The following is a 21,398-nucleotide window of genomic DNA, read 5'->3' as shown; positions in this document are numbered from 1 at the left end:
TCACTTTGACCAGCTAATAGCTTACCACCGATTAAGCAATGCACATAGTGTCACAATTTCTAAACGTAAGTCAATCCTATGCATCTGATTTGTTATGAATGAAATTGCTATTTGTTTTCTTGACGGAGTACTACTGGAAGCTGAAGAATGGCGTATTGTGAGGCCTTCCTTTGGTCCTGCTAGGCTCTGGGACCATTGGCTCACCTCCAGTCGATAGCCAGGCCGTTGGGCCAGCCAAGAGTAGTGTTCACAATTGACAGAGCATGTGACCCATCACACCAGGCCCTCATAATCTTCGCTGGACGGTACCAGTCGGTCCAGAAAATATACCTGCCAAATAAAACATACACATTAACCAACACTCACATTTATATGGGAAAAGATCATAGTGTCTTTTTCACCTCAACCGAAGTAGACTATGGCTTTAGGACCACTTCAAAATCTTTTATGAACTGAGAAATATAGACAGTTTATTTCAGAGCTCCACAGGGCTTTTTCAGTTTAAGCCAAGTTCTTAGTGTTCACTACAATACCGGCCTTCATGCAGCACTAATCTAGGCTGTTGGACTCAGAGGCCTTATGACTTTGAAGCTATTGGAAATGTCCCACTAGCACTAAATAAAGAGTCCTTTTATCAGGTTTGGGATTTAAAGTGCGAACAATCTATGAATGGGTCGGTACCTCTCGCATTATACTAGGTGTGACTAGACACAACTGCTCAGTTTGCTAATGCTTTTTCATGTTCTTAAGAGGCAGGGATCCAGGATGAAAGCATGGGCCTCTGAGCCCTGCTGGTTCTGGATAATGCCCTTACTAAATTGTGCATGCCCAGGACATTGGAGTACTTGACCCATTTCACACACTATCTTTGTCTCCCTTTGACATCCTATGGTCCTTTAAATGAATCTTAAACAAATATAATCTGATCAGCATTTATATTAATGAATTGAATAGAATCAAACTTTGGGATATTATGCTGTAAAAAGCATGCATTCATCGGTAAAGTCAGCATTCTTCAAGCATCAACAAGATATATAACCCTATCATATCTGCTCTCCCTCTCTCTTGTTTTTGTTGCAACATTAAGGCTGGAAGTGGCGCCAAGCGTCTTTCCCTGACCCCCCCCCCCCCCCCCCCCCCCCCTCCTGAGCTCCAGCCAAGCTGTATTTACCCATTCACAGGGTGCACCACGATGGACCTTGGGTTGTTCAGGTTGCGTATGATGGCTCTCCTGGACTGATCGGCCACCTTCATGACTGAAATACTCCTGAAGCGCGGGTCCGTCCAGTAGAGGTTCTTTGAAATCCAGTCGTAAGCCAAGTCCTCTACGCCGTCCACTCTATTGGCAGCTAGCACCTCCCTGCCTGTGCAGATCAAAGTGGTGACACCACCATTTAATACGGAGATGAAAGAGGAACACATTTAAGTAAATAGACTGTCAGCTTGCATTTGTGCTATGTAGACCTGACAGAGACAACTAGGGCTGGTCAACCCTATGTTGCAAAAACAACACCACTGATCACTATAGATTGTGGTCTCATTTTCTACTGTAATTTCTTTACCACATTAGTAACTTATTTTACATGGAAGTTGGGAGATAAATATTGAATCTTCTACAACTTGTATTAATTATGTTCCCAGTGTTTGTTTTATCACATTCTGGAGCCTGACTTTGAGCTGTTACGTGATAGTTTCACTGCTGTCCATGCTCCTGCCCGTTCCCTCCCTCCCTCCCTCTCCCCATCCCTCCCCCACTGCACTACCCGGCTCCATAAGGCACTCCCCTAACTGCCGGTATAAGCTTGGCTGGATCACATGCTTGAGCTCTCTGCTTGAAAGGATATATGTAGGGATGTAACCATGGTTACAAAAAAAGTATTTCCTCACATTCTAAAAATGAGAAAAACATTCAGTAATATTGAACTACAAATTCAGTTATAAAAATATATTTAACAGAAAATTCAGTGTTTGATTCTAATATACAGTATTGAGTCATCAATCCAATCAAATAAATGTAGGCCGCTCTCACCGGTGCCATCCACTTTCTGCTTGTAGATGATGTCTTTGGCCGTGTCTGAGAAGAAGATGGCATCGTCCTCTGCGCTGAAGTCCACCCCAACGAAGTAGGAGGGCGTTCCAGTGACAGGAAGGATGACATCCTCCTGAGAGGACAGGTTGAAGGGGATCCCTCGGACAGCCAGCTGGCTGGAGAAGAGAAGGAACTGCCTCACCGCTAGCGAGTGAGAAGAAGACATCCACCATGAACCTCCAGATCTTCTACCTCATATTTCACACCACATGGGCACTCACAGTATAAAGGACACATATAAAGGACACAGCACATTGAAGTGTACCAAGTCCAATGTTAATAGGGAAAAAGCGAAACGAGGTTTGTGTGTTGGCCTTACCAACACATCTCTTGCCATCAGCCTGCAGGTCGTAGCCCATGCGACACCTGCAGCGGTAGCCCAGGCCTTGGTTGTCTGACCTGTGGCTTAGAATACAGATCTGCTCACAGCCGCCCCTGTCTGCCCCGCAAGGGTTAGCCACTGTGAACACAACACAACCGCTCAGTCACTGACAGAACATACAGAAGTGGGGCAGATCAGCGGAGTGGTTGTACCCGTGACATGCTTACCATATGGTTGTCTCAGTTGGTGTACCACTTGCACTCCATGTGGGGTCTGAGATGTGGTGTAGACCACCTGAGGGTCTGTGTCACTGAACTTGTTGGCTTTCATCACGGCCATCTTGGTCCAGTCAGTGAAATACACAGTGTGCTCAAACAGACTGATGCCAAAGGGATGGGGGATCACAGCACCTCCATGGACCACTGTTCTCCTGAAAGGTCATGGAGAGAATGCCCTGAGCAGACTGTACATTTTCCATTGTGAGAGACAGGAAAACGGCATTGTTTTGACTTCTTACATTTGGTCTCTCCAGACATTTGGCCAAAGAACATCACATTTGAGCTCTTTCATAAGGAACATATCTGGTATGCTGACCTATGAAGCCCATCATATGTGGTGGTTTCAATATAGTCGTAGCGGCTGTCAACCCAGTAGACTCGCTTGGCATCAATATCCAGTGTGATCCCTGCTGGCCAGCCCAATTTAGTCCTGATGATCCCATAGCGATTGGTTCCATCCATGTAAGCCCGCTCCAAACCTGGCTCTCCATTCAGAGAGTCCCAGTCTGAGAAGAACAGGAACCTGTGAAGAAAATGTATTTTGGCTTAGTTAGGTACAGATTAGGTACAGGTTACCTGTACAGTAGGTTGCCCAAAAATTGTCAAAGACTCCAGCCACCTAAGCCACAGACTGTTCTCTCTGCTACCACAAGGCAAGTAGTACCAGTGCACCAAGTCGGGAACCAACAGGACCCTGAACAGCTTCTACCCCCAAGCCACTAAATAGCTAATGAAATGGCTACCTAGACTACCTGCATGGACCCTTTCTTGCACTAACTCTCTTGCACTGACTCTATGCACACACACACTGGACTCTACCTATATATACTTAATTACACTTACACCCTAAAACTCGTTTTTCAACCACTCCACAAATTTCTTGAAAGCAAACTATAGTTTTGGCAAGTCGGTTAGGACATACACTTTGTGCATGACACAAGAATTTTTTCCAACAATTATTTACAGAAAGATTATTTCACTTATAATTCACTGTATCACAATTCCAGTGGGTCAGAAGTTTACATACACTAAGTTGACTGTGCCTTTAAACAGCTTGGAAAATTCCAGAAAATTATGTCATGGCTTTAGATGCTTCTGATAGGCTAATTGACATCAATTGAGTCAATTGGAGGTGTACCTGTGGATGTATTTCAAGGCCTATCTTCAAACTCAGTGCCTCTTTGCTTGACATCATGGGAAAATCTAAACAAATCAGCTAAGACCTCAGAAAAAGATTTGTAGACCTCCACAAGTCTGATTCATCCTTGGGAGAAATTTCCAAATGCCCGAAGGTACCACGTTCATCTGTACAAACAATAGTACGCAAGTATAAACACCATGGGACCACGCAGCCGTCATACCGCTCACGAAGGAGACGCGTTCTGTCTCCTAGAGATGAACGTACTTTGGTGCGAAAAGTGCAAATCAATCCCAGAACAACAGCAAAGGACCTTGTGAATATTCTGGAGGAAACAGGTACAAAAGTATCTATATCCATAGTAAAACAAGTCCTATATCGACATAACCTGAAAGGCCGCTCAGCAAGGAAGAAGCCACTGCTCCAAAACCGCCATAGAAAAAGCCAGACCGGTTTGCAACTGCACATGGGACAAAGATCGTACTTTTTGGAGAAATGTCCTCTGGTCTGATGAAACAAAAATAGAACCGGTTAGCCATAATGACCATTGTTATGTTTGGAGGAAAAAGTGGGAGACTTGCAAGCTGAAGAACACCATCCCAACCATGAAGCACGGGGGTGGCAGCATCCTGTTGTGGGGGTGCTTTGCTACAGGAGGGACTGGTGCTCTTCACAAAATAGATTGCATCATGAAGGAGGGCAATTATGTGGATATATTGAAGCAACATCTCAAGACATCAGTCAGGAAGTTAAAGCAAAGTTGTGGAAAAATGTCTTAAGGACAACAAAGTCAAGTTATTGGAGTGGCCATCACAAAGCCCTCACCTCAATCCTATGGAAAATGTGTGGGCAGAACTGAAAAAGTGTGTGCGAGCAAGGAGGCCTACAAACCTGACTCAGTTACACCAGCTCTGTCAGGAGGAATGGGCCAAAATTCACCCAACTTATTGGGGGAAGCTTGTGGAAGGCTACCCGAAACGTTTGACCCAAGTTAAACAATTTAAAGGCAATGCTACCAAATACTAATTGAGTGTATGTAAACTTCTGGCCCACTAGGAATGTGATGAAAGAAATAAAAGCTGAAATAAATAATTCTCTCTACTATTATTCTGACATTTTACATTCCACAATAAAGTGGTGATCCTAACTGACCTAAGTCAGGGAATTTATACTCTGATTAAATGTCAGGAATTGTGAAAAACTTAGTTTAAATGTATTTGGCTAAGGTGTATGTAAACTTCCGACTTCAACTGTACCTACGCCCACACAAACAAAACATGCACACAAATGCATACTGACGCCACCCACACACACACACACACACACACACACACACACACACACACACACACACACACACACACACACACACACACACACACACACACACACACACACACACACACACACACACACACACACCTCGTACCCCTGCATATCGACTTGGTACTGGTACTCCCTGTATATAGCCATATTATTTTCTACTCCCTAAATACACTGAGTGTACAAAACAATAGGAACACCTTCCTAATATTGAGTTGCACCTCCTTTTGCCCTCAGAACAGACTCAATTTGTCGTGGCATTGACAAGGTGTCGAAAGAGTTCCACAGGGATGCTGGCCCATGTTGACTCCAATGCTTCTCATAGTTGTGTCAAGTTGGCTGGATGTCCTTTGGGTGATGGCCCATTCTTGATACACACGGGAAACTGTTGAGCGTGAAATACTCAGCAGCGTTGCAGTTCTTGACACAAACCGGTACACCTGGCACCTACTACCATACCCTGTTCAAAGGCACTTAAATCTTTCAAGGCAATCCATGTCTGAATTGTCTCAAGGCTTAAAAGTCCTTCTTTAACCTGTCTCCTCCCCTTCATCTTCACTGATTAAAGTGGATTTAACAAGTGACATCAATAAGGGATCATAGCTTTGACCTGGATTCACCTGGTCAGTCTGTCATGGAAAGAGCAGGTGTTCTTAATGTTTTGTATACTCAGTGCATACCCATGTTATTTTTAGTCTTTATTTTTTTCATTCACTGTGTGTCCTCATTTCACCATTTAAATGTTTTATTTGATTTTTTAATATTATTTTGAACTCTGCCTTGTTGAAAAATTACCCGTAAGTAAGCATTTCACTGTTAGTCTAGACTAAGAAGCTTGTCTACGAAGCATGTGACAAATACAATTTGATTTGATTTATGTACTGGATGCAATATTAAACATTGGTAAACTGGATTCCATAGCAGCAAAGTTATCCATCCTTTTAGCTATAAAACGACCAAGACTGCAACTCAACAAAAGGTGATACATAAGCGGATTTCCTTTTTTTAATTGAATTTGAAACAGACACATCCTCCACTGTCTTTGTTCCCGGTCTTACAGGTGGGCCAGCCCTAAATCCCACCGAGGTAGAACAAGTGTGTACATTTAGCATCACTTCCCAATTCACCTGTAACCACCTGGCCCAGCCTCCACTCTGGAACTGCACTATTGGATTACAATGAGGCTCATCACTTTTAATACTGCTCACTAATCCGCCAGGAAAATCTGCGACTCGAACACACTCATTACTCTCTACCGGTACAGCATGAGAGAGAGAGACAGATAGATAGAGGGATGGAAGATGGAGGGATGGAGGATAGGGGAGGTCCACTCGACTCACCCCACAGTTGGGTCCACGGCCAGCCCTCTGGGGTTTCCCAGATTCTCTGCGATCAGCGTCACCCGGTTATTCCCGTCAAAGTCCACCATGTCAATCCGGTTGACGCTGGCCTCCACCACATACAGCTTATTGTTCACCCAGTCCACGGCTAGGTTCTCTGGGTAGTCAACTGATACATTTAAAATCACCTGCATATTGGAACCGTCCATATCCACCGAAAACACCTGGCCACAAAAGAAAGCATTGTTGCTAAGAGATTAGCTCTTTGGTGGTTAAGGCTCCGGAAATTCACGGAGATATAAAAAAAAGAGACAGTCCGAGAAACAGGGACGGGGATATGTCACCATAATACCTGCACATGACAAGGAAATTACTGTCATTAAGGCTGGGCTTTGGTTGCTTGTCTGACTTCCATCTTGTCTGTCTCGTAGCATTTGAGCGGTGCTGTCGGATAGTATTCTGAAACCTCTACCCTACTGATTCCAAGATGGCACCAGTTTCTCAGGCTTGAAGCCTTGGCACCTCGGAAGGGATAGTGCTCTTTACAGCTCTGGCTCGTTTGAAACAAGACCCAGACATCTAAAAAGCAGGATTTTCAGCTGACCTGTTTAAAGAGAAACTGAATATGTGGAAGTAGCCTGCTAGTTTAACCTTCCTAGTACGTTCACATGGCCTGTTTGTGGTCCCCCGAATTGAAATACGCTGACATTCCGCTATGGAGGTGACTGATCTACACAGATACCCCACTGCTGGTATGTCCCTGCTTTTCAGCCTCATGGCTGGGGTTCAAACCATACAGAAGCCAAGATGCTGAACAAAGCCCTTTGAGCTGGCCAAAGAATGCATATAACAGGGTGGACTCGGTGAAAACAAATACTGCATGATTACTTTGAACACGATCGGGTTACAAAAATTACACTGAGCTATGTGAACATCATACCAGCATATCAGACAGTTTTCCAGATTAGACATTTTGGATTCCATTTCCAACCTACTTCCCCTTCATTATGACCCAGCCATTTGGGAGCCGACAGGTCTACCATTTGTACAGTATTAACAGTGGCGGGGGGGGGGGGGGGGGGGGGGGGGGTTCATGGCAGGTTCCTGTACAACTCAAGCATTTCCTCAAACAATAAGCCTTTCTCTCCTGTGGACTGTAACTACGGTCCACTGTACATGTAATTCTAACGATGCACTGATGCCTTGTCGTGGGGACCACTCGTGAAGTATTTTAATGCCAGTATTACCTTGTTCTGAATAGTATCCGTCCAGAAGACTCTATTGAGGAGGTAGTGGAAGTCCACCCCGACAGGGACTCCTCTGTTCTGGGAATGGACCAGGGTGCGAGAGCTGTGTCCATGGATGTCACCAATCAGCAGGTCTTGGCCATTGGAGAACACCAGCGAGGCTACGCTAGCTACAGACAGTAGACAAGGCAATCAGTAAGACAACACGCTCAAACATTTCATCATCTCTTATAAACACCTGTCATATGCTGTTTGAGCAGTTGTTTTTTGACTGTATATACTGTATAATCATTCATTAATTTGCTCAGCAGTGGAAAACAGAAAATAAATAACAATACATTTGAGTCAGTCAGTTTTGAAGCCATACTATTGGGTTGATTCAAATCTTAATCTATAGTAACCTTTAGTAAGATTTTTAGAAACTCAAATGGTCAAGATAATTTGATCTGTATTGTTAACACAGCAAATCCCTCTTTGCTGCTGGCCTCAAAGTCAGAGGGGTCCACAGACACAAACGACTGGCAGAAATAACACTCAGTGTGCAACAATGCACCAGAAAGCAGAGCAGGCGGACAGAGTCTGGCAGACAGGAGGCTGGGTTGAGGGGCTCTAGTCAGCAGGAATGACTTTGATATGTTGAAGTATATTGAAGCTCAACACTGGCCACTCACTTGAGGTGTTAGCTCTGCAGTATCGGTGCTGCTCCAGGAAATAGCCCTCTCGACAGGTGCAGCGATGGGTCCCTATCCGGTCTTCACAGAGCTGGTCGCAGACGCCCCACATCTGACAGTCGTCAAAGTCTTCACCCAAGAATAAAAAAAAATAAAAACTGAATAATTCAAAGCACACATCCAATATTCTACCTCTAGTAGCCTGATATTCCAGTTGTTTCAATGTACTGTAACGGAGTGAATTTATCAGTATTTACCGATACAAGAGCGGCTGTTATTGTTGTTGACAGTGTACCCAGAAGGACATGAGCAGGTTCCTCCCTCAGGAGACGCATGACAGCGATGCTCACAGCTCAGAGAGGCACACCTCCAGATACCTGACAACCACAGACAGACACGCATTACTCCCAATGTCACTTCTCAAAATAAAGTATGTGCGTACACTTTAAACTGATTGTACTGTTACTGACTGCAATTCCGTCCAGCAGTGGTGTTGGTCTCATCCTCTCCATCTGGACATTGGGCTGTCCCATCACACAGTTGGTCCATTGGGATACACAGGCCTGAGGATGGACAGGGCCATTCTCCAGGATAGCACTCACGTGATACAGCGTCTGCAGAGAAAACAAAGTCATCTTCATTGCCTTGCTTTGAGAAAACAGCAACAATGTGTGAGGTATGCATTGAAGTCAACAGCCTTATTGGAGGATACTGCAGCCCATTCTCCAAAAACACTCTTCAGTGAGGAGGGGGAAAAAAATATTTTTTTTTAACCTTTATTTAACCAGGTAAGACCCTTTGAGGTTAAAAACCTCTTTTGCGAGGGCGTACTGGCAAGAAGGCAAAACAGGGAAATAGCAGCATACACACAAAAGCGTCACAAGTTACAGATACAATTCAAGATTAGAAACAACTGCGACTATCACAAACAGTGTTGTCAAGGACACTAACTCCCGTAACTTTAATATCTTTTGAAGAATTCTGAAGCTCTTTGGAGGGGTGAGCGATCAAAGAGGAATTTGACTACCACACTATAAGGAGCACAGAGCCTAGCCCATACCAACCACGGAGACCAGAGGTGAATCAGCTTTCGACACAGCAGTGTTTCTCACTCCTTCAAGTGTGTATCTACTGAACCCGCTTACTGTTTCTTTTTCAAGGTTCTGGGTCCAATATTAAAAATGTGTCAAGAAGAAGGAGAGCTGTCACACTGTAGCATCCATACCACAGCCTTTCTCATCTGCATTGTCTTCACAGTCATCTTCTCCATCACAAAGCCAGACCTGGTGAACACAGCGACCGCTGGGGCATGTGAAGTAGCTCCCTCTGCAAGCGGGATAGGCTACAGGACGAGAGAGAGAGTGAGAGAGTGAGAGAGAGTGAGAGAGAGTGAGAGAGAGTGAGAGAGTGAGAGAGTGAGAGAGTGAGAGAGTGAGAGAGAGAGAGAGAGAGAGAGAGAGAGAGAGAGAGAGAGAGAGAGAGAGAGAGAGAGAGAGAGAGAGAGAGAGAGAGAGAGAGAGAGAGAGAGAAGCACATTGAAAAGGTCAGATTAAGTCCAAGTTAGGGGGAGAAACTATCTGGGTGAGGAGTTAAGATTAGAGGGGCAGACTATGGGTTGACAGATAGCAGTAGTGGTGCGAGGAGGGTAGAGGTACGCACTGCAGCTCTGTTCATCACTCCTGTCTCCACAGTCGTCGTCATGGTCACAGACATAGCGTTGAGGGACACACTCTCCGTTTCCGCATTGGAACAGGCCACTGCTGCAGTGCTGTGCTGAATAAAACAGACACAAAACCCCTTCAGTGACTGTCTGTATGTGTCAGTTTTTCATCTTACCCCTGCTGCACTGACTGGACGAGGGCCTGGTTAAATACGTGGTCATGCGGGTCAGCTAGGGCTATGGCGGTCATACAATTTTGTCAGCCGGTGATTGTCAAGCAGATAACTGCTGGTCTCACGGTAAGTGACCGTTAATTAACATAAAAACATTTAACATCTCCTGGCTTCCACACACTGATGCAGACCTTTGGAACATCTACATTTTTAAAAAAGTCGAATAAATCCACGTAATATAGCCTACACCATCACAATAAACCATTATTTCTTTTAGACAGGTCTAAAGAAACATGATATGAAGAAAGTGTAGTCTATTTCAGAAGAACAGAATAGCATTGTCTGAGTTGTCCTTATGTTAGACCCTGATCTGGCTATGCCACATGGCTGTGGGCTACACTAGTTCATTGAGCAGACAAGATTTGCTTAGAATTCCGTGGCATTATTTTATATTATTTATAGTATGAAGAACATAAATGAACAAAGCTGAATAAAATAGAAAGGATATTTTCTCCAAATGATTTGAGGGAGTGCGCGCATGCAGCTATTCTGTGTTGAGAGGTTAACAAAGAAACAGGTACTCCTATATGCTTAATTTAGAGTTATTTATGTAACTTTAGTTGTGATACAAATGTTGGGCTATATGTTTTGTACATTCTAAGGCTGCATGATGCGACTAATGATCATTTGAAAAAAGTTGCATGAAAGGCATAAGCTCTGCTTAGTTTTTTTGCTCAGGTTGTACACACTCCAATAGTCTCTCATTAACAATTTGACAAGCACTTGATAATGCCTCGAATTTCCCGGCTGCATCCCCTTTGTGTGGCCGTAATGCCCCCTAAAAAAATCCATGTATTTTGCGGCCAGTGGCCGTTGTGCCCTTGGGCTGAATATAATAGTTATAATTCCCTTCTCCCGGCTGTGTGCCGAAGCACCTCTCACTCACATTGTTCTCAGTCACTTGATTGGGCCTTTTTCACAGGCTACAAGTGAAGACAGACGCATCGGGGACGCAACTGCTCGAGTCCTTATCTAATTCCTGAGGCGCATATTGAAGATATTGGAAGAACTGTCCACATTTACTTTTCGTCAGCCAACAAGATGAGTCGGCCTAACAAACAGCAAAAGCACTAGCCTATGTCAATCTACTATCCCCCATAGTACAAAAGTTGACCTATTTTATTCTGTGCGAGAAATACATATTCTAAACATAGTCTGGGACAGTTGTGGGATGCGATAGATCCCAAACTAATACAACCACTATCATTAAAAAAACTGTTTTAAGCAATGAGCCTGATGCAACAGATGAGAATGTTTAGCTTAAAATGTTGATAAACTAAGGCTATTTCGTCACATTATAAGCGCTGAAAAGCGCACATGGCAATAAGCGCAAATGTTCCATTAGCAGGAAAACACCACCACCAGGGGTAGAACAACATATGTTTTACCTCGTCAGCTCAGGGATTTGATCTTGCAACCTTTCGGTTACTAGTCCAACGCTCTAACCACTGGGCTACCCTGCCGCCCCAATATAGTAGGCCTCCTCTTTTTAATAGAGGCCATCACTCTGTTTTCCTCACGCAATTGCATAGCCTATAGAAATGTTGCGCAACATGAGCTCATGGGCTCTAATGAAGTGTTGGATTAGATTTCCGATTACATTTGCATTGATGTCAGAGTGATTAGAGGGACAATAGAGTGCTGAGTACCAGCAGTTAAAACGTTTGGTAGGCTAATAATGACCATCAGCAGCATCAGAGCTTGGAGAATCATAATTACCATGACTAAACGGTCACGTGGAATTTGACTGCCCTTCTGACTCTTGACCGGTAATGTGGCAGTAATATGGTCACCGTAACAGCCCAAGTCACAGCCAGAAGTGAACACTTACTGCAGTTGGCCTCGTCTGACCCGTCACGGCAGTCCATGACCTGATCACAGTGCTGGGTCTGGTTATAACAGGCACTGTTGGCACACCTCAGCTCTGTACACTCAGGGTAGTCTGAGAGGGAAATAAACATGACAAATCATACCGGACTGACATAGAACAAACCCATCTGTGGAATATTCAAAGAATATAAAGAATAAGCATCAAATAATTTGTTCTAAGAGGTGCATAATGCTTTCCCTTTCAAACGTCAAATGTCTCTACTAGTCTTAAACATTTCTCAAACATGACATTTCTCAACAAAAAAAAAAACATTCCTATATACAGTTCTCAAGTACTCAAGTATTAACACAACTATGCAATTAGCCAAATGTAACAGTCTGCTGCTAGCAGATCATTAACTTAGCTGCCGCATTGGCAGCTTTAACCCCCTTTTAATCTCATGAACAGTAGAAAATATACCCTTAAATGCTCCCCCAGGAAGTCACGTTGGCAATTCACCTCTGAAATATAAAAGCTTTGTACGTAATTATGGCAAACAGGCTCAGCCTGTGATGGCGCAAAAAAAAAATGCTAAAAGCTAATGGGAGGATAAAACACTTACAGTAAGTTTTCTATTAGCGCCACAAACAGCCTTGGCTTTTTTTTCTGCCATTGTGAGATTACCAAAGTGTGCAGTGCTGTGGGTCTAACATGTCGGCACAATAATGGAATAGCAGCTGAACTTCAGCTTGACTAATCCCCAAGGAATCTGCAATCAACCTCTGACAACAAGAAGCATATTGTGGCCATTCTGTCAGTCAGCAAGCCTCTTAATCTTACAAATTGATTAAAATGCCACAAGAGCCTGAGGGAAGAAGGTAAGTAAGCCACACTGGGGAACTTACGGCAGTCTCTCTCGTCAGCCCCATCGGAGCAGTCGGGCAGCCGGTCACACCTGTACTCCCCTGGGATGCAGGCCCCATTGGTGCAGCTGAACTGCCCACTGGAGCAAGTCCTACCAGCTGCAGAGAGTTTGAGGAGCAACTTAACCACAAGTGTAGCATTTCTCTACCCCCTTAATTGCCTTTGTCATTGATTTTTGGGTTAACATTTGTGGCACCTGTCACACTGGTGAAAAGTCTAAATAGAATATGTTGTACACTGTATGGTCTACACAGTACTTGTGTATTGATTTCCTCTACTGTAGAAAGTGCGAGAACTTACGACAGTGGTGTCTCTCATCTGAGCCGTCCTCACAGTCCTCTTCGTCGTCACAAACCCAGACATCTGGGACACACTCCCCGTCACTCAAGCACTGGAAATGACTCTCATCGCATGTTACAAGGGCTGAGGACACACACAGCACATCCAATATTAGTCTCCACACTACCAGCAACAACACTTAACATGTAGGTGAAGGTCTAAGTAAGACAACGCCAGGTGATTCTTACACAAGACACTTCTACGAAGCAACGCTTTTGCTGCTCTTTAACAGGGAGACGTGAGTAAATGGGACAAATCCTGTTAACATGTAAAGGGAGAGGGTCATTGTGCAGCCCAGTCCACTGTAAGAGGAGAAGTTACTCACGGCAGTCGGCTTCATCAGAATCGTCTACACAGTCTAACGTTCCATCACAACGCCAGTGCTGTGGGATGCATCGGCCTGTCCCACACCGGAACTGCCCCGTCTCACAACCTTCATACAGGAGACACAATATTACTTCTAAAGTTATCTTCATTCCATATGTTAGACCAATTCTCATATCCTATTTTGTAATACCTTCAGTCCCCAGGTGCACAATTCTTCCTGATCTTGATCATGATCATGGGTATTTGTAAACAGTCAGAAATAAGAAACAATTTCCTGTCAAAATTTCCCTCTCTACTATAGTTAGTCCAATAAATAGAAGGAACTCTTTGTGTCTCTTATCAAAACATCTAAACAGTGTTGGGTGAGTTTGGGAATGTCTCTTATTGATGAAGCATGGTGTTAACAGCATCGACAGGGCCTGGAGATGAGCGTGCCAGCCATCCTCAAAACAGTTACACAACACTCAGCACACTCATCCCAAGCTTCCTTTTGATGTTCTCACTGAGTGGCATCTGAGGAGATAAGGTACCCCCACTCTACCTTCCCTGACGTTTTCCAGGAGATATCAACTGAAGCAGCATAGTTCAGTGGCAGAGTGCTCCGTCAGACCCGTCCGAATTGGAATGTACAATTCTCATTGTCTCTCTCTGACAAGCTGATTTATGGTGCATGCTGTTCCTTGTCAGAAATGTAATTGGGATAAATAGTGGTACCAGGTGGTACCGCAACCCTTAAACCCAAATTCTTTGCTGAGGGAGATGTAAGGTGGTGGTTGGTGGTGGTTGGTGGTGCATGTCTGGGGTTGGTGGTCTACAGTGTCTTATCGACTACCTTTAATCACAGGCCCTGCTTGGTCAAATATGTGCTGAAGTGAAAGGTTTTACATTGCGTCAACACCTCAGTTGCAAAACAAACTGAAGACATTGTTCTAGAAACAAACGACACTGAGAAATACAACCAGTAATACAAATGACCTCTGTTTTATTTCCAATCTATAAATCAAACACTGCCATCCGACCAATCAAATTACACACAAAACACAAACATATATATATTTTTTAAACAACATTACATTTCCAAACATTGGCGGTAAGATTTTTGGATACTGATTCATGACCAGTTTTCACATAACATAAATGTGTCAATGGGCGATATCCATCAATCATGTTATACATGTATTGTGACTCCTAGAAGCAAATATGCAAGTAATCAGCTATTTCCATTGCATCAGCTAGCTGTGCCATCACCAGTCAGCATGCGCATTGAGTTCCTATTAGCACAACCTTTCACGTGGTGCTTCTCTCCCACTCCAGCTATCAACAAATTACTTCAAATTCCAATGGCAGAGGAGCATGTTCCATGATAAGGACATGCAAAACAAAAAGACAGTGGTCAATTGCAAACAAAAAGAAACCGACGTGTTGAAAATATAGCAACTGGACAATTTTGTAAGGGAAAAATAATTTTCAATCCGTCCACACCAATCTAGGCCTAACGCTAAACATGAGCTTTCATGAGATAAGGCACTGAACTAAGCATCAGTATGACGTCATCCTTTGATCTTGTGCTGATAAATTGAAATCTCTTAGGAAACTACTGCCTTTTTCTTCTTCTCATTTAAAATAAGCATAAACTAATACGGTGTCGGTTGCACAGGTTCTACTGACATTTATCCTTTAGCAGGACGTAGAGACACCAGGAGATATTCAAGGACAAGATGGAATTGTTGGACACTGACATTAAGAGTCTGCCTACTTAATTAAAGAACAAGTCTGGCAAAGCATTTACCTCCGACAGGTGAAAAAAGAGCACTTCCAATATGACCAGTACTGGACCAAACGCCGAAAGCCAAGGGAAATGTTCCTTCCTCGTCGAACAGACATACAACGTAACGAATTGACTTGGAAAATCTCAGCCCATTCAGTTGACAAATGTTGTGTGAGCAGGCACTTTATTATAGGCGAGTCAGAAGTTGATCATCTCTTTTATGTAATGTGCTCTTCAAAGATGACTCACTTCCACTTGAGTTGTGGGGTCATGACTGTGCTAAAAGCCTTGTGAGGGGCTTCTCATATCATGAGGTCTGGTCTCAGATTAATTAGCCGACACCACTAAACTGCTTTTAAACTACGCCAGCCAAAGGGGCTTCATATTTAACTAATTCAGCAGCCAATTGAGAAGCAAGCTTTTTTCCTGCTCAGTTTACTAATGATAAAATTGCTTCCCCATTAGCTCAAAGAGTGCCTTTGTTGGGAGGAAATGATCCGGGAGGTTTCAGCATCATCTGTAACATGCAGGTAAGACAAACGGTGCATACAGTATCGGAGCAGCACAGTGACACCACTGAAAGACATTTTGGTTTATCTCTGTACCCCTGAACAGACATTCTGTGGTCTAATGCTCAATGCCATTATGATCATTATAAGATCAACTCTGAATATGTCATATTTGACAATGTATGGTAGATATCAGACAAATAAAACCACGTTCACTCGTTGCTTGACCCACAAGTAGGATTGTATATCAATGTCCACTAGTTTATTAACATAACAAACCAACATATTTTTCAAAAGAGCAAAATATTAAAAGTGTCTTTAAGCATCAATGGACTTCAAGTTCAGAGGAAGGACACTCCTGAGGCCTCCTAGCAACAATGGACTTCAAGTTCAGAGGAAGGACACTCCTGAGGCCTCCTAGCATCAATGGCGATGTTCATAATCCCTGTTCATAATCCCTGTCTGCTATGCATTAGGTTAACAGCTTTCAACAACCTTTGCCAAAGGGAAACCAATCTTCTGAGACATTCAAATGAAGCCAGTGTTTCCTGACAGTATCAGTTCTGGGAAAGGTGACTGGCAGACTAAAGTGGACTTTTAAATGAATGTGAGCTGCTCTTACATTCAGCCATAGTCTTTTTTAAAGTCATTTGACTAACTATCCCTTTAGGAATAAATTGGGTAAATTGTTTTTTTTTTAAAGCCAAAATATATTAACAATGATCAAAATAGGGGCAATTTGACTCTGTCAGTCAATTACTATTAAAATAAAGTTTAGAGAAAAGTGGCCAATATAATGCAAATAAGCTCTTAAGAATGTGGTGTCTAAGGATTGGTACTTTTTTGTTAGTGTCTTTGTTTAGCCTGTTTTGTTTAGTTTGGTGTTTTGTTTTGTCCCTCTCTCTGACCATGTCTTTTGTAATTAGCCATCTTAAACCCACAGCAGGCGAGAACCCCACACTATCCACAGAGAAAGATAAGGGCGCCCTACTACTGCCAAACAAAGAGGAGCAGCAGAGGAATTTTCATTAGAATGAAGCCTGCCAATGCCTCAGACCCCACTGTGAAATCACAATGGCACAATGGAAGAGCCAGCAGGGCTTCAACCTCATAACTGGAAGTGTCACCACGACAAATGGACTATGAAGAGGGATAGCAGAATGCAGAATACAGTATAGCTTCTTGCAAAAAACCACAGGTTTAACAGAATCACCCCTCCCTTCCCCAAAACATCTCTTTCCAATCATGTGGGGGCCCTGAAAGAGTTGTAGCCTCTTTCATCAATACCGCCTGGTTTTTGTGCATCCCCTCGCACTCTCTGAATGTGTGTCTAGAAAACGGCTGGCAGCTTGGAGCGCTGGATCCGTCCATGCTGTCAGAGCGAAGTGCTCCTGCTCCATTTCATATGGAAATCAATTCAACAGAATGCAGTCAATTGCTGAACAACTGACTTTGGCTCTTGCTGCCACACACAAAACAGAGAAAAGCCCAAGGGAGTTTGGTATTGGCATAGGTACAAAAGGAGGCAAGAAATAGTGTCTGAGGAATGAAGCTGTACTTCTAATTCTAACTTGAAAAAACTCGTATAACGTTTTTTAACACATTTGTAAGGCTAGATTTGACTAGAAATGTGTAAAAAGCAACAGAGATGGAGATGTTACACTGCACTTCTGCAGGAGGTCAAATGGTTTTGTTCACACTGCCTCTGACAAACTGTCACTCAACACAACGTGAGCATTGTTAGCCTAAACCTTGCACCCTATGCATCACATAATAGTCTGGGACCTGGGTTGAGAGTGCTGTATAATGGGAAAGGATTAGCCCTTCATTTGAGTCAACTGTGCTAACTTCTGTTCTCCTTTCCAATACAGCGTTAATGTTGCTCACGGATTTACACCGGAAAAGGCCGCAGCATCTTTAAGATTTAGCACGCACATGCCGGCCAAGGTTTTCTGTGCCTTGTAAAATTTCAACATCAACCCGCAAGTGTTTTTTTGTAGTGCTATAAAACAAATTAACTAATAATAGGTTAGGCTCAATGAATGTGAGCAACTGAAAACACCTATTTGAGTTAGTAGGGGAAATGTTAATTAGTCAACCCCATATCCGCCTGTACTAGATAACGTGTGTAACACGTTGAACATCTTGTTCATCCTGGTTTAATTGTATGGGTTTTTTCGAAATAAATCACGCATGTTTTTCACAAGATCCTGAATGACCAAGGTTGTTTGGCAAATGATTAAGGTTAGAAAGGCATTTAGCCCCAATATTCAAGCAATTAACCTGCGAAACCATGTTTTGAACGGCCACGGTCAAATCAAATCAAATTGTATCGGTCACATACACATATTTAGCAGATGTTATTGCGGGTGTAGCGAAATGCTTTCCACCAAGTCCAGTTCCTTTGTTACCTATTATTGTAACATTAAATCCCCCTACAAGTGTGTCACACTAACCATTACTTCAACACAGGTGTTTTACAACACTTTTAAAGCCTCTTGATAATAATCCACAAAAGACTGTCTGTCACACATTAAATGATCATCAAGTTGAGCCACATTAGCTTTTTTTTAATTACATTTAACCTTTATTTAACTAGGCAAGTCAGTTAAAAACAAATTCTTATTTACAATGACGGCCTACCGTGGGTTAACTGCCTTGTTCAGGGGCAAAATGACAGATTTTTACCTTGTCGGCTCGGGGATTCAATCCAACAACCTTGTGGTTTCTGTCTCAACGCGCTAACCACTAGGCTACCTGCTGCCCCAGCTTTGGAGAAACTTTGACAGGGCAAAAATGAGTGTGAACCCTATCCCTGGACCCAGCGGAAATTAGGCTCAATGGATTAGAGAAAGTAACCTGTCCTCCAAGGCCCTTTTTGTCATTTCCTCTCAAACACATGCTGGATAAATCTGGATTAAATCAACCATTCCTGCCTCAAATTTCTGATGAGATCAACAAGTGCCATGATGCAAAACTGCAAAATATGCAGGATGTACATGAGGCCTATTCCTAGTCAACGCAGTTAAAACTTGGTATATACTGAAACAGACAACTTTGATTACCTGTTGACTTCAATGTCTTTTTAAACTAGGATGACACAAATCCTTGGTACATCATTGTTCATTTCTAAGGGACAAGCCTGCTATTTACTAACATGAAAACGCTGGCAAAGCCCTGATTTGATTCAATACTATAATTAATTCTGGCGAAAACCATGCTCATAGCCTCAGTTTGTAGAGATCACTACCATATTATGTACTAAAAAATGCCACTGGATAATTTGAATTATTACATTTGATTGAGATATTTGTGTTTTTTTATTTGATTATTTTGTCATACTTTCTTATTTTGTATTGCCTTGGAATGTACAGTAGCCTTTATAGTGCAATACAGCTAAAAAAAATAATAAGAAGAAACATACAGCCTATTTAGCCTGGGATGGTTCCATGTGAGGTTGTAAGAACTTTCCCCTTGAAGTTTACATACATTCTTTTGCCTGTTGTTGCTTAGGTAAAAATAGTCACTTTCAGCAGCAGCAGCAGCTGCAGCGTAATTAGTTGCTTGATTCACACTAAGGAGATTACATACTATGGGTTGAGCAAAAAGAAAGCAGATTACAATTTGAGCAGTAGGGTATAGGCTACACTAGTATGCAAGAGACAAAGATAACAGTATTTCAGATCTATCAAACAAGGTATATGACTAGTTTTTACAACATTTTAAGGAAAATGGGTCTTTGAATTAAGGCCATATAATTAGTTATCATCTATAGAGATTTTGCACTAGGCAAGCCGTTGAGTTCCTCTGAATAAGATTTGTACCAGTAGCTTGCAGTCCACACAGATTGTCTGCAAGTCACATGCTCACTTCTGTTACCTAGCAACGACAAAGCTCTGGCAAAAGTTCTCCAAGAGAGAACTTCAAATCGGTCTGAGGCAGGCTTTGTGCTCAATACAAGCTTTAATATTGTTTAGAGTGGAATAGTTTTGTTAAATAAGTCAAATATTGTAAATTATATTAAATTTATTCTGTATTTATTGGTTGCAAAAAAAAATGTGTAGTGCTGGGGAAATAACTGGCCAAGGAGTTGGTAAGATTTGACAAAATAAATTCAGATTTTTTTATATAGAAAGTGCAGATCACTTTATAAAAATATAAAGGTATGTTTTGTCACATACACTGGACAGGTGCAGTGAAATGTGTTGTTTTACAGCTCAGCCATAGTAGTACGGTGGCCCTGGAGCAAATTAGGGTTAAATGCCTTGCTCAAGGGTACATCAACAGATTTGTCACCTTGTTGGCTCAGGTATTCGAACCAGAGACCTTTCAGTTACTTACTGGCCCAATGCTCTAACCGCTAGTGCCTATCACTTAAAATAGGCCAAGCAATGTCCAAACATGGCTAAATGGCTTGTTTTTTACTTATAGATAGCCAAATTAGATGATTGTTTGCCTATCAACATCTTAGCTGAGTAAGAATATGTCTTCAAAAAACAACCCCAATAACTACAAATCAGGCCACTTTACCAGATAGGTGTTATTGGGTTCTATGTACAAGTGGTTGACATTTTCTCATCCAGGGCAGATATAGGCTACACAAACAACTCTCAGCAGGTTCACAATGAATAAAGGCTGTGTTTAGATGAGTTTAGGATACTCTTACCTTGTGAATGACAGCGGAAAGTACAGAAAATCAATATAACAAGAAGTTTTGCAAGTACTGCTCTCCACATTCTGCTGCTGGGTCCCGGCTGGTCCGTCCAGCTCCTCATGAAGCCGGGCAGATGGAGGTGCTCTAGGGACTGAGATGCTGTTGCTTGCCTCTCTCTTTTTGTCCCGCTAGTTGATGAAAAGGGGCGTACACAAAGCCAGAGACGGTCGCTCCCCCAAACCCAGCTCTGCCGATAAAACCCTTAAACCGCGCGCCCTGGAATCTGCATAATTCCATTGCCCGGGATGGCTCATCTACACGTGATTTGACATTGTGTTGTTCATCAGACAGCTAGGTAGGCCCTAATGGTGGCAACATTAGTGAAATAATAACGCAGCATTTTGTTGTCTTGTTGTCTAAACATCTATAATAATTACTCTCGATGTAAATCAAAACAACATGGATTGGCCTAAAATAGCTCATTCGCAAATAATTCCCTGGAGACTTTATTTTTTACAAAGCTGAATTTAAAGATTTATGTCCTAGGTCTTAAACATGCATTTATTTACTGTTTATCTATTTACTATTTATTTAGTCGTCAATTTGATTAACTCAGCAGCAGGCAAATAAAAACCTGTTGCTCTTCTTCTACCATGCTCACATGATCTTTCACATCCAGTGAGTGATGTCTAAAAATAATAAGACAATTATTTGTCATAAGAGTAAAATAAACGAATCAATTATAGGTTATGTTGTTGCCAGAGCA

General features: G+C 42.6%; 1 protein-coding gene across 5 annotated transcripts in view; it reads right to left on the bottom strand.

The window, feature by feature from the left end:
• The window catches only part of lrp2a (low density lipoprotein receptor-related protein 2a), a 65,337-nt gene extending 44,562 nt beyond the window's left edge, over window positions 1–20,775 (bottom strand). For all 5 annotated transcript variants that reach the window (XM_055870600.1, XM_055870602.1, XM_055870603.1 and 2 more), the window contains exons 1-18: window positions 20,645–20,775; window positions 13,700–13,807; window positions 13,336–13,458; window positions 13,017–13,133; window positions 12,133–12,243; window positions 10,068–10,181; window positions 9,634–9,750; window positions 8,879–9,022; window positions 8,666–8,785; window positions 8,409–8,537; window positions 7,738–7,907; window positions 6,491–6,714; window positions 3,006–3,212; window positions 2,639–2,841; window positions 2,409–2,549; window positions 2,030–2,233; window positions 1,172–1,364; window positions 205–330 (exon numbers count right to left, since the gene is read on the bottom strand). In XM_055870600.1, coding sequence (XP_055726575.1) covers window positions 205–330; window positions 1,172–1,364; window positions 2,030–2,233; window positions 2,409–2,549; window positions 2,639–2,841; window positions 3,006–3,212; window positions 6,491–6,714; window positions 7,738–7,907; window positions 8,409–8,537; window positions 8,666–8,785; window positions 8,879–9,022; window positions 9,634–9,750; window positions 10,068–10,181; window positions 12,133–12,243; window positions 13,017–13,133; window positions 13,336–13,458; window positions 13,700–13,807; window positions 20,645–20,753 — 2,660 coding nt within the window. In that variant the 5' untranslated portion in view covers window positions 20,754–20,775. The remainder of the gene's footprint in view (window positions 1–204; window positions 331–1,171; window positions 1,365–2,029; window positions 2,234–2,408; window positions 2,550–2,638; window positions 2,842–3,005; window positions 3,213–6,490; window positions 6,715–7,737; window positions 7,908–8,408; window positions 8,538–8,665; window positions 8,786–8,878; window positions 9,023–9,633; window positions 9,751–10,067; window positions 10,182–12,132; window positions 12,244–13,016; window positions 13,134–13,335; window positions 13,459–13,699; window positions 13,808–20,644) is intronic.
• Window positions 20,776–21,398: the final 623 nt, after the last annotated feature.

This window comes from Salvelinus fontinalis, chromosome 19, assembly GCF_029448725.1.
Source record: "Salvelinus fontinalis isolate EN_2023a chromosome 19, ASM2944872v1, whole genome shotgun sequence".
In the NCBI taxonomy this organism is placed as follows: domain Eukaryota; kingdom Metazoa; phylum Chordata; class Actinopteri; order Salmoniformes; family Salmonidae; genus Salvelinus; species Salvelinus fontinalis.
The sequence above is the reverse complement of the archived record's forward strand: the minus strand, read 5'-3'. Positions and strand labels throughout refer to the sequence as shown.